Source organism: Mustelus asterias, chromosome 30 (genome assembly GCF_964213995.1).
Source record: "Mustelus asterias chromosome 30, sMusAst1.hap1.1, whole genome shotgun sequence".
NCBI classification, from domain to species: Eukaryota; Metazoa; Chordata; class Chondrichthyes; order Carcharhiniformes; family Triakidae; genus Mustelus; species Mustelus asterias.
In genome coordinates this window covers 10,058,381-10,073,367 of record NC_135830.1, presented here as the reverse complement: position 1 = coordinate 10,073,367, position 14,987 = coordinate 10,058,381, and the positions used below count along the sequence as shown (strand labels likewise).

At 46.4% G+C, this 14,987-nt stretch overlaps 1 protein-coding gene across 1 annotated transcript in view; it reads left to right on the top strand.

The window, feature by feature from the left end:
- The first annotated feature begins 1,270 nt into the window (after window positions 1-1,270).
- LOC144480744 (uncharacterized) overlaps window positions 1,271-14,987 on the top strand; it is a 154,018-nt gene continuing 140,301 nt past the window's right edge. The window contains 3 exon segments of the mRNA XM_078200325.1: window positions 1,271-1,371; window positions 4,402-5,621; window positions 12,944-13,127. Coding sequence (XP_078056451.1) covers window positions 4,511-5,621; window positions 12,944-13,127 — 1,295 coding nt within the window. The 5' untranslated portion in view covers window positions 1,271-1,371; window positions 4,402-4,510.

Sequence of the window (14,987 nt, the reverse complement as noted above, 5' to 3'; positions counted from 1 at the left end):
GGTGGCTGCGAGGATTTGGAAACACTTTGTGGATCCGCAAACCGTTCAGAATCATTGTCAGCTCCCTGGTTTGCAGCTGCGGGGCTTCTCCCTCCCTCCCGGGAACAGGCCCAGGTTAACGGCCCCATCCTGGCTCAGCCACTGGAGGATGGTTCACACCAGAGGATGGGGGAGGGGGACAATAAATAAGAGGTTACACTTTGGCCTCAAATCAATGAGGACTCTGATCTCTGGGAAGGAAGGAAACCCTGGGAGGTGGGCGGGGAGGATTCACAAACACCCGCTGGAGGCCCCAACACCCCCAGTAAAAAGCTGCAGCTCCCAGCAGTGACCAGGAGAGAAAATAATTGATTGATTTTATTTTCACTCTGTACAAAAGAACTGAACCCAGCCAGAATAGAGGGTGGGAGAAAAGATTTGTGAAGATATTTCACACTGGGTTTGCCAGGCTGACCAACTCTCTCTGAGAAAATGAAAGGACATCCTTCACGAGTCTGTTAGAGCAGGTGAGCAGTATTGTGTGCGGTGCTGCTGGAACTGCGAGGGTGGGCATGGCCTGTTGGCAGCCAGAACAGTTGGAAGAGGGTGCTGCACACATCCATCTTATGGGTGAAACAGCGCCCATACGCCATGCAGCCTGGCACACTGGACTCAAACACGGGACAATCATTGAAATATGAGATGGTTGTTCAATGTGGGAGTTGGTTGCAGGACAGGGAGGTGGGAAAGTGTTCAGGATGAGGATTTACTGCTTTACAGGATCAAGTGAGGAAACGATGTTCCACAGAAAGTAGAAATGTCTGTTCTGAATTTCGATCCCGTACTGACAGTGATGATGTTTCTAAACTCCTTTTACAGGATATTTGAAATATACACACATTAAATCATCCAACCTGGAGAAACACGAGGACATCTACACCATAGAGAACCCATGGGAATGTGAGGACTGTGGGAAGGAATTCAGTTCTCCATCCCAGCTGGAAGCTCATCAGCGCAGTCACACTGGGAAGAGTCTGTTCATCTGCACCGTGTGTGGGAAGAGTTTTAGTCGAATGTTCAACCTTCGCACTCACCAGCGACTTCACACTGGGGAGCGGCCATTCACCTGCTCTGTGTGTATGAAGGGATTCAGCAGTTCATCTCACCTGCTGAAACACAAGCGTGCTCACACTGGGGAGAGGCCTTTCACCTGCTCCGTGTGTGGGAAGGGATTCACTAACTCATCTGATCTCCTGACACACCAGCGAGTTCACACCGGGGAGAGGCCGTTCACCTGCTCCATATGTGGGAACAGATTCACTCAGTCACAAAACCTAATGAGACACCAGCGACTTCACAAGTCTGGAGGCAGATTCCCCAGTTATTGAACAGGTAATCACATCCTGCACTGACCCATGTTCATTCTGATAGCTATGGTGTGTTTCTGCTGCTGTTAATAACTGCTGTAACCAGCTTGAGTTAACAATTCAGGTATTTGTTCAAGTTCAGATGGACTAATGGATCAACCCGGGTCTAATTGAATAACAGAGCAGACTTGAAGGGGTGAACAACCTATTCCATTTCCTGAGTAGTCTCTCCACAGGACTGTCCTACTCTTTAACTCTGCTCCATCGCTGGTTCCTGGTGAAGTGTCTTCTCCCCACTTAAGAACAAAGAAAAGTACAGCACAGGAACAGGCTTTCCATTTATCAGCTGGTGTTTCTGCTGCTGTTAATAACCCTATAACCAGCTGGAGTTAACTGTTCAGCTATTTGTTCTTCAAGTTCAGAAAGACTAATTGATCAGCCAGAGTCTAACTGAATGACAGAGCAGACTCAAAAGGCTGAATGAGCTACTCCATTTCCTGTGTTGTTTCCCCCCCAGGCCTCTCCCACTCTCTAACTCTGCTCCAGTGCTGGTTTCTGGTGAAGTGTCTTCCCCCCCAGTTCACCCATCACTTTCCATTCATCAGCTGGTGTTTGAGCCCAAGTTTATTGGGAACAGGAGGAAATCATTTATCCCCCTTGAGCCTGTTCTCTTATTGACTGGGGTCACGGCTGATCTGTGACCAAACTTCATTTACCCAGATATTGTTTTAATCCTGACTTCCCCAGTCTGTTACAATGTGATTTAAAAATAACTTTGATTTATATCAGACCTTTAATGTAGGAGAGTGTCCCAAGGTGAATCTCAGAAACATCAACTGACAGAATCAGACAGAACGTAACACTGAGGAACACTATAGGAAGGATGTGATTGCACGAGAAAGAGTGCAGAGGAGAGTCACCAGCATGTTGCCTGGGCTGGAGTGTTGGGAAGGCGACTTATTATCTAAATGGGGAGCGACTTCGGGGTGCTCCAGTGCAGAAGGATCTGGGTGTCCTCATTCACCCGTCACAGGAAACCAGCATGCAGGAACAGCAGATTATAAAGAAAGTGAATGGAATGTTGGCATTTATAGCGAAAGGATTAGAATATAAATGTAAGGAACTATACAAGGCATTGGTGAGGCCGCACCTGGAGTATTGTGCATAGTTTTGGTCCCTTTATTTGAGGAAAGATGTCGTGGCATTGGAGGCAGTTCAGAGGAGGTTCACTAGATTGATTCCAGAGATGAGGGGTTTGTCGTATGAAGAGAGATAGGCCTATACTCTCTGGAATTTAGAAGAATGAGGGGAGATCAAATTGAGGTACACAAGATGATAAAAGGTATGGATAAAGTAGACGTGGAGTGGATGCTTCCTCTTGTGGGGTATTCTTGGATGAGAGCTCATAGTCTTAGGATAAGGGGCAGCAAATTTAAAACAGAGTTGAGGAGAAATTACTTCTCCCAAAGGATTGTGAATCTGGAATTCGCTACCCCGAAGTGTGGTGGATCCTGAGACAGTGAGTACGTTTAAGGAGGAGTTAGACAGATTTTTAACAGGTTATGGGGAGAAGGCAGGAAAATGGGAATGAGGAGCATATCAGCCATGGTCGAATGGCGGAGCAGACTCGATGGGCCAAATGCCCTAATTCTGCTCCAATATCTTATGAACTTAACACAGCCTTAAATGTATTCAATGACCAAGCCTCCTACTTACTGGAGAAGGGATTTCCAAAGACTAATGATCTTCATAGAGAATACGTTTCTCCTCATGGTGTAAACTGAGAGACCTCTTATTTTTTAACTGTTCCATAATTCGATATTACCCCATGAGGGGAAACATCCTCTCAGAATCTACCCGGTCAAGCTCCCCCAGGATCTAATATGCTTCACCAAGATCACCTCTCATTCTTCTGAATTCCAATGGGTCAAGGCCCAACCTGTTCCACCTTTCCTCAGAAGCCAAACCCCCTCATCACAGGAGTCAGCCTAGTGAACATTTTCTCATCTGCTTCCAATGAAAATGTGTCCCAGCTTAAGTAATCCTGAGCCGGAAAGCAGGCAGACACAATGTTGTGAATTTCTATCCTGGACTGAGAGTGATGGGTTTTGGAAACTTATTTTGCATGGGTTAGAAGGGGAGGATTTACCCACAGCAAACTGCAATCAAGTGAATGTTTAACAAAAACAAAGTGCTGGAAAATCTCAGCATGTCTGACAGCATCTTTGGAGAGAGAATAGAGCCAACGTTTCGAGTCTGAATGACTGTTTGGAGAAGGGTCATCCAGACTTGAAACATTGACAGAGGTGAAAGACCTGATGGACCGAATGGCCGACTCCTAATTCCTGAGGTGGAACATGTCACCATGGTTGTGAACAATCATGTTCAGCCTCGGACAATTATCAGGGAGAGAGATGGAGTCGGTGGCTGGGGAGTGAAGTTTGTAGCAAAGACTGAAACCAGTGACTTCAGTCTTCCCAATATATAAAATATCTGTTCATCCAGTACTGGATGGCAGACAAGTCAGGACAGTGTGTTTAAAGTTTTTTTTAAAAGTTTATCATGTCACGAGTAGGTTTATATTAACACTGCGATGAAGTTACTGTGAAAATCCCCTGGTGTGTGAGACTTGAAGGTGAATTTCGAGGTGTTCATTCACACTTGTGATCCTGGTCCTTCCAGGTGGTGGAAGTTGAGGGTTTGGGAGATTCTGTCAAAGCTCCAGCTGAGTTATAGATGTGTAAAATCCCTCTCCTCCTGCCATCACCAGCACCTCCCCCATCCCCCCACAACCTCACCTCTTGCATTACTCCCCATTCTCTCCCACTGTCTTGTACTCTCCTTAAGTAGAGGCCTGAGTCTGTACAGACCCAGACTGGGTGGTAGGTTCCTTTCCCTGATGGACAGTGAATCAGTTGGGTTTTTATGATAATCCAGCCTGTTCATTAGTATCAGACAAATGACCACATTCATTCAGCTCAATTTCCCAAGCTGCCTTTGTGTTTTTGTGGGTTCTCTCTCACTCCTGTTTTTTTGTTTTAAATCAATTTCACAGGGTTTTAGACGAGGAGGATTTACAGTCGGGAAACTGAAACCAAACATCACACCAGGAGCTGACAGAGGTGTATCATTTATCGTAACTTGAATATCATTTAATATTAAACATGGAAGGAAAAAGCACTGTTCACAGTGAGGAGAAACCATACACGTGTTGTGTGTGTGGACGAGGCTTCAGTCGATCATCTGGCCTGTCGAGACACAAGCACAGTCACACTGGGGAGAAGCTGTGGAAATGTGGGGATTGTGGGAAAGCGTTTAGTTATCCATCTGACCTGGAAACTCATCGACGCAGTCACACTGGGGAGAGACCATTCACCTGCCCTCAGTGTGGGAAGGGATTCACTCAGTCATCCAGTCTGCTAAAACACCAGCGAGATCACAATGGGGAGAGACCATTCACATGTTCTGAGTGTGGGAAGGGATTCACTCAGTCATCCAGCCTGCTAAAACACCAGCGAGATCACAATGGGGAGAGACCATTCACATGTTCTGATTGTGGAAAGGGATTCACTCAGTTATCCAATCTGTTAGGACACCAACGTGGTCACCCTGGGGAAAGGCCATTCACCTGCTCTGTGTGTTGGAAGGGATTCACTCAGTCATCCCACCTGATGACACATCAGCGAATTCACACTGGAGAGAGATCATTTACCTGCTCCGATTGTGGGAATGGATTCATTCAGTTATCTGATCTGCTGAAACACCAGCGAATCCACACTGGGGAGAAACCATTTTCCTGCTCTGTGTGTGGGAAGGGATTCACTCAGTCATCTCACCGACTGAAACATCAGCGAGTTCACACTGATGAGAGACCTTTTAAATGCCTGAACTGTGAGAAGTGCTTTAAAAGTTCTGTGGAGCTGACATCCCATCAACGGGTTCACTCTGACGCGAGACCATTTAAATGCCTGGATTGTGGGAAGTGCTTTAAAAGTTCTGGGGAACTGGTGACCCATCAACGTATTCACACTGACGAGAGACCGTTCAGATGCTCTCGTTGTGGAACTGGGTTCAGGAAATCATCTCAGCTCACTGTACACCAGAGAATTCACACTGGGGAGAGGCCGCTCAGCTGCTCTGAGTGTGGGAAGGGATTCAGTGATTCATCCAATCTGCTGAAACACCAGCGCATTCACACCGGGGAGAAACCGTTCTCCTGCTCTGCGTGTGGGAGGGGATTCACTCAGTCATCCCATCTGCTGAGACACCAGCAAGGTCACAAGTAACTATAGTGATTGGGTTTTGCTGTTAATCACCTGCAGGTCTGAAGATTATTCACTGGAGTCTAGTCCTGCTGATATTAATAAACACCAGGTGTAAATATTCTGGATAAGAGACAAATAAATCAGCTTTGTGTTAAACACAGTGTGTAGTGTCTTTTTAACATCACTAACAGAAGTTAATTCCTTTTGAAAGGTTCTCCCTCTCCCCGTCTCTGCCATCCTCACCCCCAACAAGTGTGAGGAGCTCCATCGCAGTTTATTTTTTACAGGTCAGTAGCTGTGAGACAGGCTCCGCAGCAGCTGTCCCCCTGAGGGAGCGTATTGGAAATGCCAACAGCACCCTCGCTTTCCTCAGTGCCCATCCCCTTCCCTCCCTCCCCGGTAGCACTGAGCCTTTCCCAGCATGCATTTCACACTGACTGATCATTAATTGGCCAGCCAGTCTGAAATCACATTCCGGGGCCGATTGCACCCACTTCCAGTCACTCCCGTGTGAATGTGCCCGACAGATGGAAAATTCAGATCTTGGTGTCAGATTTAACAACAGGATGAGTTTCTGACCACATATCCACACCATCACTAATACCAAATATTTCAATCTCCATAATGTCAGCAATCTCCACCCTACCTCAGCTCATCTGCTGCTGAAACCCTCACCCAAGCCTGTGTTACCTTTCGACTTGATGATTCCAGTACATTTCTGAGCAGCCTCTCACATTCACCCCACTCCCACATGGAAACGTGAGATCATCCAAAACTCTGCTGCCTGCCGGCTTTCTCACACCAAATCCCATTCACCCATCTCCCCCCACCCCTGCCTTGCTTACTGACCTACACCGGCTTTAAGTCAAGTCACGCCTCGATTTTAAAATTCACATCCTTATTTTCAAATTCCTCCATGACCTTATCCCTCCCTATCTCAGTAATCTCCAATTTCACAATTCCCTGAGATCATAGAATAGAATCCCTGAAATGCAGAAGGAGCCCATTCGGCCCATCAAGTCTGCACCTATAACAATCCCACCCAGGTCCTATCCTTGTAACCTCACATAATCCCCCCGACACTCAGGGCAACCACGCACAGACCTGTTTCCCATAACCCCAAATATTTACCCTGCAAATTCTTTCCACTTAGTAAGGAAGTTAAAACTAGAGGACACAGCCTCAAAATAAAGGGGGGTCGGTTTAAGACAGAGTTGAGGAGGAACTTCTTCTCCCAGAGGGTGGTGAATCTCTGGAATTCTCTGCCCACTGAGGTGGTGGAGGCTACCTCGCTGAATATGTTTAAAGCGCGGATGGATGGATTCCTGATCGGTAAGGGAATTAAGGGTTATGGGGATCAGGCGGGTAAGTGGTACTGATCCACGTCAGATCAGCCATGATCTTATTGAATGGCGGGGCAGGCTCGAGGGGCTAGATGGCCTACTCCTGCTCCTATTTCTTATGTTCTAAATCTCTCTAACCTACACATCTTGGGACGCTAAGGGGCAATTTAGCTTGGCCCCCAGATATCTGCACTCTTCTCATTCAGGCCTCTTGCGCATCCATGGTTTTAATTACACCGTAAGAAGTCTCACAACACCTTCTTACTGACTTCTGACAACTGACTTCTTACTGTGCTTACCCCAGTCCAATGCCTGCATCTCCACATTTTAATTACACCACCATTGGTGGCAGGGTCTGAGTGTGAAACTCTGAAATACCCTCCCTAAACTGTCCATCTCTCTCTCGTAATTCAGGATCTGCCTCTCAATCAGGCTTTTGTCCATTCATCCTAATATTATGCTCTGTCATTCATAGAATCCCTACAATGCAGAAGAGGCCATTTGGCCTATCGAGTCTGTACCGATATTCTGAAAGGGAATCATACCCAGGCCCTCACCCTATTCCTGTAACACATTTACCATTTCTAATCCATCTAACCTGCACAGCTTGGGACACTAAGGGGCAATTTAGCATAGCCAATCAACCTAACCTGCACATCTTTGGACTGTGAGAGGAAATCCAAGCTCTCAGAGGAAACCCACACAGACATGGGGAGAGTGTTCAAACTCCAGACAGATAGTCACCCAAGGCCTGAATTAAACCTGGGTCCCTAGCGCTATGAGGCAACAGTGCTAACCATTGTCATTTTTTTCTTTATGAAACTCCTCTGAAATACCTTGGGATGCTTTCATTCCCAGTCTTCTCATTTCCAGATCTATCAGTAATGAACTTGCTGCCGTCTGGAACAAAACTGTTTTCACCACTCAGTCTCCGCTGTGATGTAATAGTCTCTATGACATCATTGCAGCAGGACTGGATGACATCATCAGAATCCATTGTTTCTGAATGATCCACATCAATAACAACAGGAAATACTCATCAAGCTGAGCACATTATCTAGGCTGACACTGCAGTCTGACATTGACGGACTGCTGCACTCTGACACACACTGTCCTTCACATGGAGTTTGTGGAGCTCTGGCCACAACCTTCCAATCTTTATAGAGTAGTGGTGATAAAGGACTGAGAGATTGTAAATGTTACATCCCTGTTCAAAAACACAACAATTACAGAACAATCAGCTTAACATCAGCAGTGGGGAAAATGAAACCAATAATCTGGAACACAATCAACTGATACTCGGAAAAATATGGATTACTAACTCCAGCATTTTCTGATTTTTAATACTGAAACTTCACAGTGCTCCACAGTGTTACAGACTGACTTGTTGAATCTGTTTATTCCATCCCATCTCATATTCAGCTGATTGGAAAATGGCTAAAATACTTCAACATGCAGGCATTTGGGGACAATAGTGAGTTTGCTGCTCAGATTAGCTGATGTCTCCAGTCTCCATATTATAAAATGGGTCTCGAAGGACTGGAGAAGATGCAGGAAAATAGACTAGAAAGATGCCTGAACAGGCAGTTATACCCAGCAAGAAAGACTGGACAGTCTGTAAATATTTTCTCTGGAAAAGGGAGTGAGGATGATCTGATCTTTTAAGATTATGAAAAGGTTGGACACAGTAGACAAGTGCAAGATGTTTCCACTCTCAGACAGATGAGAAATAAAAACAGAAAATGCTGGAAATAATAGCCTATCTATGGTAGGAGAAAGTGCGCTAATTTTCAGGCCTGGGTGTTGAATGGTCATGGGCCTAAAATGCAAACTCTGTTTCTTGCTCTACAGATGCGACTAGATCTGCTGAGTATTTCCAGAATTTTACATTTTGATTTATATTTTGGGCGGCACGGTAGCACAGTGGTTAGCACCGCTGCTTCACAGCTCCAGGGACCTGGGTTCGATTCCCGGCTTGGGTCACTGTCTGTGTGGAGTTTACATTCTCCTCATGTCTGCGTGGGTTTCCTCCGGATGCTCCGGTTTCCTCCCACAGTCCAAAGATGTGCGGGTTAGGTTGATTGGCCATGCTAAAATTGCCCCTTAGTGTCCTGAGATGCGTAGATTAGAGGGATTAGTGGGTACAATATGTAGGGATATGGTGGTTGGGCCTGGGTGGGATTGTGGTCGGTGCAGACTCGATGGGCCGAATGGCCTCTTTCTGTATGTAGGGTTTCTATGATTTCCAGCATCTGCAATATTTTACTTGTCTTTGACTGGAGAGCACAAAGAATGCTGAACATATCATCAGAAGGTGTGAGATTACTGCTTGAGCTGTAAACCTTTGGGTAAAATCCCATCATCAAAAGATTATTTCCCAGTTGAATGTGGAAATGGATTCACTCAGTCGTCTCATTTACTGATAGAACAACACAGTTAGACTAGAGGGACAACACTCAGACACTTCACATGTGCAAAGGGGTTTCCTTAGTTTTCCTCAGTGGCTCATACTCTGATTTTGTACATTCTCCTCATGTCTGCGTGGGTTTCCTCCGGATGCTCCGGTTTCCTCCCACAGTCCAAAGATGTGCGGGTTAGGTTGATTGGCCATGCTAAAATTGCCCCTTAGTGTCCTGAAACATTTGATCAAATGTCAGCATTCTTATTGGCGAGGGGCAGTTTAACTGTTCTGTCTATGGGGCTGAGACCATGATGCATTCACTTCTAACTGTAGATGTTTGTTCTGTTGTCAATCAGACTCAGGACCGAACTATGGTGGAGAGTCTATGCTCATAGATTCATAGAATTCCTACAGTGTGGAAGGAGGCCATTCAGCCCATTAAGCCTACGCCGACAACAATCCTACCCGTGCACCATCCCCATAACTCCAACTATTCACCCTGCTAATCCCCCTGACACTAAGGGGCATTTTAGCATAGCCAATTAACCTAACCTGCACATCTTTGGACTGTGGGAGGAAACCAGAGCACCCGGAGGAAACCCGCACAGACATGGGGAGAACATGCAAAGTCCACACAGACAGTGACCCGAGGCCAGAATTGAACCTGGTTCCCTGGTGCTGTGAGACAGCAGTGCTTGCCACTGTGCCACCCCAGTCCTTAGTTACTATATCAGTCCTTCATTCCATATCAATCGATTTAATACATTTGTTATTGTGGCCCAATGGTACCAATCATATTCGGATCGCAAACCATATTTTCTATTTAACAAAACCAGTGTGAATGGCGGGGTGATTACCCAACATTCTCTGCGGGTGAGAATGTGCCCTATCCACATTACGGCACCGCCTTGCGCAAACGCGGTACCTGGCTCTGACCGGAGCATGCGCAGTCCGGACTGTGACTGGAGCTGCGAGGAGCCGGAAAGAAACAATGGAGTGAGGTTCAGTAATGGAGCCGCTGGGTGACCGGGGAGGGATAGAAGCAGCGGAGTGGGCTGGGAGGCTTCATAAATATCCCCTAGAGTCTTCAATCCAGAATAAAATGTTCCCGGTCCCGCTTCAGTTGGTACCGAATAGAGTCGGAGCTGAGCGGCTCCAGGCCCGGGTCAGCGGCCGCCATCTTTACAGGAACAATGTACAGCAGGGCGCATGCGCTGTGAGCCTGGCCCAGTTACCAACTCTCCCGGATTGGACTGGAGTCTCCAGGAATTTTTTTATTCATTCAGGGAATGTGGGAGTCGCTGGCTGGACTTGCCCATCCCTCATTGTCCTTCAACTGAGTAGCTTGCCAGACCATCTCACAGGGAATTTTAAGAGTCAACCACATCTCTGTAGTTTGGAGTCATATTTAGGCCAGACCAGATAAAGATGGGAGATTTGTTTCCCAATGCATTCAGGGAATGTGGCTGCCACTGGCTGGGACAGCATCTATTGCCCATCTTTATTTGCCCTTGAACTGAGTGCACTTCACGGGGCATTTTAAGAGTCAACCAACCACACTGCTGTGGATCTGAAATCACATATAGACCTGACCAGGTAAGGTAGCAGATTTCCTTGGCTCAAGGACATGAGTGAACCAGTTGGCTTTTTACAACAATTGACAATGGTTTCATGGTCATCATTAGACTTTCAATTCCAGATTTTTATTGAGTTCAAATTTCAGCATCTGCTGTAGTGGGATTCAAACCTCAGTCTCTAAAACATTCAGGACATTAAAAAATATATCTTTTGTTATCATTTTCCTTTGAACATTTCTCTTCACCGGATATAAAAATATTGAAAATGGATAAAAGTTGTTTGCCTCACTGTCAATCATTATGCTGTAAGGTAAGGAGTCTTTTTTGCTTTCCAATTGGCCCAGGAAGGCAGTGGGGAAGGATGTCTTGACTGATTAGTGATTGGAGGATGGGCACAATAGAAAAGACGTGATAAAACCTCCAGGAAAACATTTAATCACATTTGGCAACTCGGAGGAGAGAATGTTGTGAATTTCTATCCTGGACTAACTGTGATGGTTTCTGTAAATTTACAGAGTGCTGGAAGTGGAGAATTGACATATGGGAAACTCAAATCAAACATCACATCGTGATCTAATGGCGTCACTCAATACATCAGAACCTGAATATCAGCAGCATCTGAATGTGGAAGGTAACAGTTTTGTTGATTGTGTCTGTGAGCGAAGATTTTGGGTTTCAGTGTGACTGGAAAGGCCCCGGGATTCACAAACCCTGGTTAGACCACATCTGGAGAACTGTGCTCAGTTCCGGGCAACAGGACATAATGGCCCTGGAGAGAGCGTAGAACAGATGTACCTGAGTGATATCTGAACTCCCAGGGTTAAATTAGGTGAGATTACAAGAAAGTGCCATTCTGGTGCAGAGGCCATTCAGCCCATTGGATCCATGCAAGCTGTCGACAGCAAGCCAGTCAGTCCCATTCCTCGGCTCAATCCTCATATCTTTGCAGCTTTATTTCCGTCTAGTGTCTATCCAATTTCATTTTGAAATTATTCATCGTGTCCACTTCCACCCAACTCGTAAGCAGCAAGTTTCAGGTCATTGCCACTTGCTGTGTAAAAGCATGCTTCCTCACATCCCCTGTACTTTTTACATACAAATTAGGAGCAGGAGCAGGCCACTTGGTCCCTCAAGTCTGCTCCACCCCGAGGCTGATCTAATTTTCACCTCAACTTCACATTCCTGCCTACTCCCGATAACCTTCCACCCCCTTGCTTATCAAGAATCTATCCAGTTCTGCCTTAAACTTATTCAAGGACTCTGCCTCAACCACTTTTTCCAAGAGCCGGACCCACAAATTACTAGATTCATTCAGCTCAATTTCACAATCTGCCTTTGTGTTTTAATGGTTTTCTCTCACTCCCTTTTTTTGTGTTTTAAATCAATTTCACAGGGGAATTGCAGTCCAGAAGCTCGAACAAAAGATAACATCAGTATTGGACAGAGTCGCTCAATTTATTCTGAACTGAATATCATCAGATTTTAAACATGGAAGGAAAAAGCACCGTTCACAGTGGAGAGAAGCCCTACACATGTTATGTGTGTGCACAAGGCTTCAGCCAATCACCTGGCCTGTCAAACCACAAGTGCAGTCAAACTATGGAGAAACTATGGAAATGCGAGGACTGTGGGAAAGGATTCATTTCCCCGTCCAAACTGGAAACGCATCGGCGCAGCCACACTGGGGAGAGGCCTTTCACCTGTTCTGTGTGTGGGAAGGGGTTCATTCAGTCATCCGACCTTTCCAAACACCAGCGAGTTCACTCCAGTGAGAGACCATTCACCTGTTCCGACTGTGGGAAAGGATTCAGTATTTCAGCCGAACTGTTGAGTCACCAGCGAGTTCACACTGACGAAAGACCTTTTAAATGTCCAGCCTGTGGGAGGTGTTTTAAAAGTTCTGGGGTACTGATGTCCCATCAACGTCTTCACACTGATGAGAAACCGTTCATGTGCTCTCACTGTGGGACTGGGTTCAGACGATCATCTCAACTCATTGTACATCAGCGAGTTCACACAGGGGAGAGACCATTCAGGTGCTCTCACTGTGGGACTGGGTTCAGGCAATCATCTGTGCTCACTGTACATCAGTGAATTCACACTGGGGAGAGGCCGTTCACCTGCTCCAACTGTGGGAAGGGATTCACCCAGTCATCAGACCTGCTGAAACACCAGCGAATCCACTCTGGGGAAAGGCTGTTTACCTGCTCTGTGTGTGGGAAAGGATTCACTCAGTCATCTGGCCTGCTGAAACACCAGAGAGTTCACTCTGCGGTGAGGCCATTCACCTGCTGTGAGTGTGGGAAGGGATTTACTACATCAACCATTCTGCTGACACACCAGCGAGTTCACAATGACGAGAGACCTTTTAAATGCCCAGACTGTGGGAAGTGCGATAAAAGTTCTGGGGAATTGATGTTCCATCAACGTATTCACACTGAGGAGAGACCATTCAGGTGCTCTCACTGTGGGACTGGGTTCAGGCAATCTTCTCAACTCACTGCACACCAGAGAATTCACACCGGGGAGAGACCATTCACTTGCTCTGAATGTGGGAAGAGATTCATGACTTCATCGCACCTGCTCAGACACCAGAGACTTCACAAGTAACTGTAGTGATTGAACTTTGCTGTCAGTGACATTCAGGACTAAACCATGTTCATTAGGGTCTGTTTACACTGGTAATAAACCCCAGCCACTTACAGGGGCTAATATTCTCACTAAAAGGCAAATAAATCAGTTTTGTGTTGAATATACGTATGGTGTTGAATCTTTTCGATATCTCTTTCGCAATTCAGATCCTTTTGAAGGGCTCTCCCACTCCCCTGTCTCCCCAATCCTCATCTCCAACAAGTTAGACTGTTAGAACATATGTAAGAATCCCTACAATGCAGAAGGAGGCCATTTGGCCCATGGAGTCTGCACCAACTGTCCAAAAGAGCTTCTTACCCAAGTCCACACCCACCCCTGCCCAATACCCATAACCCCGCAAGTCTACCATGGCTAATCCCTCTAAGATACACATTTTGGACACTAAGTAGCAATTTAACATGGCCAATCCACTTAACCCACACATCTTTGGACTGTGGGAGGAAACTAGATCACCCGGGGAAACCCACGCAGACAGGTGGAGTATGAGGATTTCATGGAGCTTCTTTGTCACTAAGATTGAGACAATCTGATCAGCTGCCTCTGCTGATTCCCTCCCTTCCACAAGGCCAAACTCTGTCTAAATTTCAACCTTTCCTGAGCCCTGAACCCACATCTTTCTCTAGTTTCTCTTCTATTGGGCCTCTTCGGGCTCATTTTGCCCATGAGCCCCACCTCCTGCTCCATCGACCCTATTCCCACTAAACTACTGATCTCCTACTTCCCTGTGTCCGCGGACATTGTCAATGATTCTCTCAGGTACTGTCCCTCTTTCAAATTTGCCACCAGCACACCCTTGTCAAAAAACAATGTCTTGACCCCACTTCCTTACAATCTACTCCCCATCTCCAGCCTCCCTTTCCTCTCCAAACTGCAGTGTTTAAGCTAACACAAGACATACTAACACAAGGGCAGCACGGTGGCACAGTAGTTAGCACTGCTGCATCACAGCGCCAGGGACCCGGATTCGATTCCCGGCTTGGGTCATTGTCTGTGCAAAATTTGTACATTCTCCCTGTGCCTGCGTGGGTTTCCTCCGGCTGCTCCGGTCTCCTCCCACAGTCCAAAGATGTGCTGGTTAGGTTGATTGGGCCATGCTAAATCGACCCTAATTTCAGGGAGATTGGCAAGGTAAATAGATGTGAGGTTACGGGGATAGGATGGGATTGTTGTCAGTGCAGGCTCAATGGGCTGAATGGCCTCCTCCTGTACTGTCGGGATTTTATGAAGAAAACACCAGACACCAGTTAGCGAAGGTTCCTTCAAACCAACAGAGAGAGAGAGAGATAGGGACAGACAACCCCCCACAATGACACACCCAACCTGACACTCTCACACAGCCACACACACACAAACATAGTGCACCCATTTACTGAGAGTTGAAGCCACAATTTGATTTCCACATC